General features: G+C 29.0%; 1 protein-coding gene across 1 annotated transcript in view; it reads right to left on the bottom strand.

The window, feature by feature from the left end:
- Window positions 1–6884: 6884 nt before the first annotated feature.
- LOC106773506 (germination-specific cysteine protease 1-like) overlaps window positions 6885–7358 on the bottom strand; it is a 4403-nt gene continuing 3929 nt past the window's right edge. Inside the window, exon 2 of the mRNA XM_014660191.1 lies at window positions 6885–7076. Within this exon, the coding sequence (XP_014515677.1) occupies window positions 6885–7076 (192 nt within the window). The remainder of the gene's footprint in view (window positions 7077–7358) is intronic.

Raw genomic sequence — 7358 nt, 5'->3', positions numbered from 1 at the left:
TTAAAAACCCTCTTGGTTTGTTATTCCACGCTAACAATTTCACTGCAGCTGTTTCTAACATACATAAGTTACATATTATAAACGTGCAGGAATCTAAGGGAGGCGTGCAGGAGAAGCTTGGCATGTTTCACGTGGAAAGCATTTACAACGTGCTGCAAAGAAGAGAAGCTATCTCGTTGGCACTGAGCGGAAACAACAATGCTGCTAGGCCTGGCCGTGAAGGTTCTTCATCTTTTGTCTCCCATGCTCTCCTTGCTTGGTAACTCGCTTAGGATGTGTAGGCATCCTGTCCACCCTTTATTAGTATCCTACAAAAATAATGTAAATGGATTAGGTAAAGAGAACATGCTAAGACTTAGAAAGAAAAGATCATGTCCTTATTTAACTTCCTTTTCTTAGTCTTAGTGTTAAATTGATACTTCTTTGGATGGGAAGTCTCTAAAGGGGTTGCCATCGCCACCTTACTTCCCTTGCACTCCTCAATCTTAGGAAAGAGAAGGTGCAATCTTTACGAACCTTTATCGAAAGGTTAAGTAAAGTGACTCTGAAAGAAATTCAATTTTTGCTTGCAGATAACACGATAACCAATTACCAATGTTATGACTAGTATGCCAAGTATCGACGACTGACTCCTAATACATGACACATTGACTTTTTTACAAGACTTTAACATGTAACATGTAAAGCCTGGAGGTCTGGTGTCTGTATATGACCAAATATCCCTCAAGAAAACCATGACTCATCCCTACTCTGATAGCACGACATCACACAAGCTATATACTCATAATAGTCCATGGTTAATATCAATAATTTAGAAATTAACAGATATTTGAACCAATAGGCTCAGACTCGTCCAAATAAGAACATAAAAATAATAGTATAAATAACATATAATATGAAATATATTAGTTACGTTCACTAATTACCACATTTATTATTTACTAACGTACTAGAATAACTTATATACATGTACAACCACTACCAAACTCAAAGAAGATAAGTACATAGAAGGAAAAACAAGTGCCTTAAAGATTAAAAATTTAAAGTGTTTGGAATATTTACAAAATACATATAAAAATATATGATAATATTTATTCTAAAGACGTATTCATACATACGAGTTAAAAAAAAAGTTTCAAGAGTTTTTATATTATAAATAAATAAAAAAATATCGAAAAAATAGAATATAATAGAATTTCATTTCATTTTTAATTTATCTTTTCTATAAAAATGATTTTATCATGTCATTTCTTTTAACTGGATAATTTTTTCAATAGTTAAGAAACATTCTTTATATAAGTAACTTTTATACGTACTCTAGGTGGGATTAGGGAAAAAATACATGTGATAAAGTATCTATGTTTTATTAAGATTGTTTTTTGTTGTCTTTATATTGATTTTTCATCAAAGTTTTTTTATTTTTTATCTTATAAATAATAAATGTTATAATTATTTTATGAAGAAAAGATAATTAAAGAGTGTAATTTTAAAAATGTTAATTGTTTAAAAAATAAATATATACCACCATTAGATACTCTTCTTATCATCCATGTATTAATTTTTCACACTTGAAAAATTATTATAATTATGCATAATATTATTGTTTCTATTTAATTAATTAATTATTAATAAATATTTATTAACTATAAGTGTTTTATATTAATAATGGATAAGATACAGCAATGCCATTTCATGGAAATAGGCTTTGTAACAGAGAATTTAGTTTTAAATAACATTCCTCTTTGGATATATATAATTTTTATTAATATTTTTTATTTTTTTCAATGGTAAATATTTTTATTAATCGTATATATTTATTAATATTTTTTATTTTTTTCAATGGTAAATATTTAACCGTATTTTTCAAGTACAATTTATTGCCAATGTAATAAAGTTGCTAAACAATATCATCACAAGAAAACTGCAACAATAAAATATTTTCAATATATTTTAACTATTTAAAACTCTTACATATGTTCAAAACCTATCTATCAGTTAAGATATTATATTTAATGTAAGTTTTTAAAAAGTCCAAAGTTTACCCTCATGGAAATGTTAGTCTGGAATTTATAAACTATTTCAAAATTTATCGAACAATTTTACATTTAAACATTTAACTATTTCAAATGATTTAGCAAAAAATTTAATCAAGGTTTTGTACGTACAAAAGTGCTAACAATTTTATTAAGTAAAATAATTAAACCATTCCAACTTGTTTCGAAATATCAATAATTGTATTTGTTATATTGTTGGTTTTAAAATTTAAAATTGTCAGATTTTATCCATAAAATACGTTATAGAAAGTTAAAATAAAGAACGGTGAACTTAAATTGTTTTTCTGTCTAAACTTCTAAAAAATAAAGATTTATATGAATTTGAAAGTCAAGATATATTAAAGAATTGCATATTAAAGTTAAAACACATTTTGAAGAAGGTTGATTAACGTTCTATATAAGTCATTTTTAAGTTAAGAGATTGGATTTGACTTTCATTATGAAAGAAAAAGTTTACTTCTCAAAATAAAGATTAAATTAAAATCAAGTCGTGATGGACCTTTTCTAGTCTTTGAGAAAATAAATAATAATGCATGAGTTAAATCTATAACATAATTATACTGATAGTTCTACATTTAAATTAAGTGATCTTACTCCACTACAAGAAAAAAGTTGAGTTATCCATAGATAATTATCCACACAAAAAAGTTTCGTATATAATATTTTTGTTACCTATCGAATTATTCTTTGATTTTATTAATATTAATGAAAAACATAAAAAATAACAAAATATTACGGAGTCTCTAAAACCTCCAAATCTTCATAAACACAATAACCTTCTAAATATATGAAAACCTCTCATTAAACACTCTAAAAACTCATTTTGTGATTGGTGAGTCCTAAATCTACGGACGTGTTAGTGAGTCCTAAATCCATTGGTGAGCTCAATGTTCGTAATATTCCATGGATGTGTTGGCAAACCCTAAATCTATAGGACGCTACAAATTATCCGTATTGGTGAGCTGAAAAACCTTCAAGGTGAGCAACAAATGAAACTATAGAACGTTGGGCTCTATGAATACCGAAGTAAAATGTGACAATCTGGGATTGTTGAAGGTGTTGTCAAAATGTTAGGTGAAAACCCCTATTTGTTCGTGTCTTCACAAGGTATGCTTTTATGGCTTATATTATCCATCCTTTTGTAACTTTTGTAGTTTTTTTTTAATCAGTGTGTTAATAAGTTAAATGACTATTGATATACACCAATGCAGTGACATCAATGCACTTAATAAGATTTGACACTAAGAACTAAATTTTGGAGGTGTATATGAACTTGCTTAAGAGAACATTACAAGATAAGCTCTTAATAATAAATTGTGAGAATGATAGAATATGAAAAAGAGACATGTTTAATTACAATAACTAGATTGTATTCAACTATGAAAAGAATGGAAAAAGCACCAAAACATTCATATATTTCTCAATTTAAGTAGGATGGACACATTTCATATATATATATATATATATATATATATATATATAATTTCATATATATATATATATATATATATATATATATATATATATATATATATAAGATTTGAACTACACGTTGTAAATATAAACAAAATATATAGTAATTTTTAACTCTAATTTTTAGAAATATAGTTGTAAATTATGATTTTTGGCAAATCATAAATTAACACATTAATTGATGCTTATTGTTTTGCTATCCTAAACTTGGAAAAGATACTTTTTTGAGTTCATACTTAGCTTGTTATTTATGTAGAAAAAAAATTGAGAGCATGATAGGTGTAGCCCTTATTCTGAAGAAGCAATTGAGAAGCTACATTTCAATGTCATTGTCATTGTACTAGGTGAAGCTCACAACTTCCATGCTAACTATAAGTGCATAAGTTGTTACAAGGAGAGAGACTCCTTTTCGCAGGTAGGTGATAATTCAATAAGACTTAATTTAGAGATGAATCTGACACTTATCTTGCTTTGATTTTGCTTAGTTTATGTTAAACTTACTCCTAATTTTGTTTCTTTTTTTTTTTTTTTTGCAATTTCAAAAACCAACAGAGAGTCGAAGTGGAAAAATTAAGAAAATGGAAGAATATCAAGCAATTTTGGACAAATTTGTCATTAGTGCAACTGAGCAGTAGAATTATTGATGCTTGAGCCATAAAAGTAAACCCATTGAAAAAGGAAACCTCAAGCACTAAACATAAGGCTTGGCAATGAAGACTCCTTCCGAAAGAAGTTATCTCAAGAGCTGAAACATCAGAACATGAGGCTTGGACCATAAAAGCAAACCCAACTACAAAAGAAACCTTTGTAGCTAAAGCCACAAATGCACTACTGAACACTCCCTTGGACAATCTATAAAACCAAATTTGTGCCCCTGTTTTAAAGAGACCTTTTTGTGTTGAACCTAAGATGTAACCCTTTGGAACCCTATTCTTTTGGTACTGTTTTATTTATCAATGTATGCTTTTATCATATGTTTGTGATTTAGTTTATGCTTGTTGTTGAAAAAACTTATCACTCATCTTATTTCACTAACCTTGAATTGAGTGGGAAGTGGTTCTAAGTTGTGGTCCAAATATTTTTCCTCGTGCTTTTAGATATTAGGGATAAACTTGAGGCTCTAACAAGCTATATAGTCTTGATCTTAATGCAAGTGATCCATTTAAGTAGTCACTGAGGAATCATAGTGAAGTTTGATGATCTTAGGCTCTAGGCATCAAGAATAGACCTAGATTTACATTAAAAGAGAACTCCTAGGACATGAATAACTGCATCTTTGTAAATAATTATTGAATTAGCACAAGAGAGACAAAATGGTGAAATCTAGCTTTAACACATTTTTATCATATCAAAACTAATCTTTTACTCAAAGATTGTTTTAATACGTCTTTCTTGCCTAAAATCAACACTTTTATTCATAAAATTTGTTTTCATGTCTCTCGTACAATCTAAACATTATTTTATTCAAATCAAACTAGTCTAAGCTTTGTGTGTTCTACCAAATCCCTATGGATACAAAACTTGTTATACAACAAACTATCCAATATACTTGCTGGAAAAATTGATTGTATTGGAGCATCAACAAATTTTTAATGGGTTGTCGAGGATTTGTGTTACAAACACCATTGCTTGGAACCAATTTGATTAATGTATCAACTGTATGAAATTTATTTTGTTTGACAGATTTTGTTAATGCGTCATTTTTTCTACTCACCACTAATTGAAGTTGTTTTATATGGAAAGAAGGAAATAACAATAAGTTATGCTCTTTGACTCTAAAATTGAAAAGACATCAAGGAGAAACAACAATAAAAGCTATAAAGCATAAATAGGTTGTGAAAATACAACAACAATAAGAGTAAGTGATTGACTCAAGATCTAATATGAACTTTAACACAAGCCAAATGGCTATAGAAAATAATCAAAGGAGGCTACTAGGTGATTATACTCAAGAACAAGGACCACATCATTTTTATAGCATTATGAAACCTGCCAAAGGTGTGAAGATGAAACCTGTATTACTCTGATTAATCACAACAAGCTAATTTTCTAGTTTGGACCAAGAGGGGATCCTTTCAATAATCTTGCAATGTTTTATGAATTGTGTGAAACTTATGGAACTCACATTGATGATGAATAATTATTTATATAAGATTATTCCCTTTTTCAGTCATTGGTAAGGCTAAAATATGGTTGCATTCTCATCCAAACCAAAGCCAAATCAATTGGAAAGATGTGAAGAAAAAACTTATAGCAAGATTTTTTCCTCCCTCTAAAGATATTACTACAAAAACTACCATTGCAACTTTTTTCATGGAGTTGATGAACATTTTTGTGAAGCTTGGGAAAGATACAAAGCGTTATTAAAAAAATGTCTGAACCATGGATTTGATGATATAACACAACTAAATATGTTTTACGATGGGCTTAGACCTCAAACCAGAATGTTACTTAATGCCTCTACAATGAGGAATTGTGATGTTAAAGAATGTTGAATAAGCTATTGTGATCATTGAATAATTAATAATTAGTTATCATCAAGTTCAATATGATAGAAGTTAACCCTTTAAAGAGGGATTATGGAACTTGGAACACATGACATCATTATGGCATTAAATAAAACTATTTCACAATAGATAGAAGAATTGAAAAAGCAAATGACAAAATATTAGCTTGAGCCACAACCTCATGGCTCACCGCAACAACTACTGAGATGCGATTTCTACTCAGGAGAACACCAAAATGGTCATTATTCTACATCTAACACTAGTACAAAAATCATATTTTATGACGTATAAAAATTAACTATGACGTACATAGTTTTGTACGTTATAATAGATCTACACATTTTATGACGTAGCAAAAATTTACATCATGATAACCTGAACATATTATGATGCAGTTTCTAAAATCAGTCCATTTTTTTATATGAATATTGAAGAAAATTGTTTCGAATTGATATTGAGTAAAATTATCTATGTTCACATTCATTAGAGTTATTTCTTTTTTTATAGACTTCTTAGGTGAACATAGATAATTTTACTCAATATAAATTCGAAACAATTTTCTCCAATATTCATATAAAAAAAATGGACTGATTTTAGAAACAGTGTCATAATATGTTCAGAACGTAAATTTTTGCTACGTCATAAAATATATAGACCTATTATAACTTACAAAACTATGTACGTCATAGTTCGTTTTTGTACGTCATAAAATATGATTTTTGTACTAGTGCATGATTGAAGATAATTGCTCCATCAAGTAGTTTAAATCCAATGATTATCTAAATCAAACTTCGTATTTTACAATCAGCAAAATGGGTAGGTTTGGACTACTCTTAACGGGATAAGATGGCTAGATCGCAATTCCACACTTTCCTGATATCCTGTTACCCAGATTTCTTTCCATTCTGATGTATCCTTCCTCTCCCCAATCAGCACCCCATGAATTCCTCACAATCCAATAATCATGACCGTTTTCTGTACCATACCCAACAACCACAACACCATGATCTAGTGNNGTTNCACATNTTCCNGAGAAGACACCCTGACAAATATGAAATATACTGATTAAAAAATTATGTCAACATTGCAAAACCAATTTTGTTTAAAATTGAATAGGGAAAGAGTGGAAGTTTTTATGTTCTAATCAAAAGCAAAAAATAAACCACATGTTTTTCACTTAGACTCAAAACTTTGGACTTTGGATCTTCCCATTCTACTTCTTTCTATGCAATAGGCACACCTTCTTTTCCCAGGTCATGAATAAAATCAGATTGGAATTCCCTTCCTCCTCCTTCAATAACAACGCTCACGGGCTGATTTGATT

The sequence above is a fragment of the Vigna radiata genome, chromosome 9, assembly GCF_000741045.1.
Source record: "Vigna radiata var. radiata cultivar VC1973A chromosome 9, Vradiata_ver6, whole genome shotgun sequence".
NCBI lineage: Eukaryota > Viridiplantae > Streptophyta > Magnoliopsida > Fabales > Fabaceae > Vigna > Vigna radiata.
This window is presented reverse-complemented; position numbering and strand designations above follow the sequence as displayed.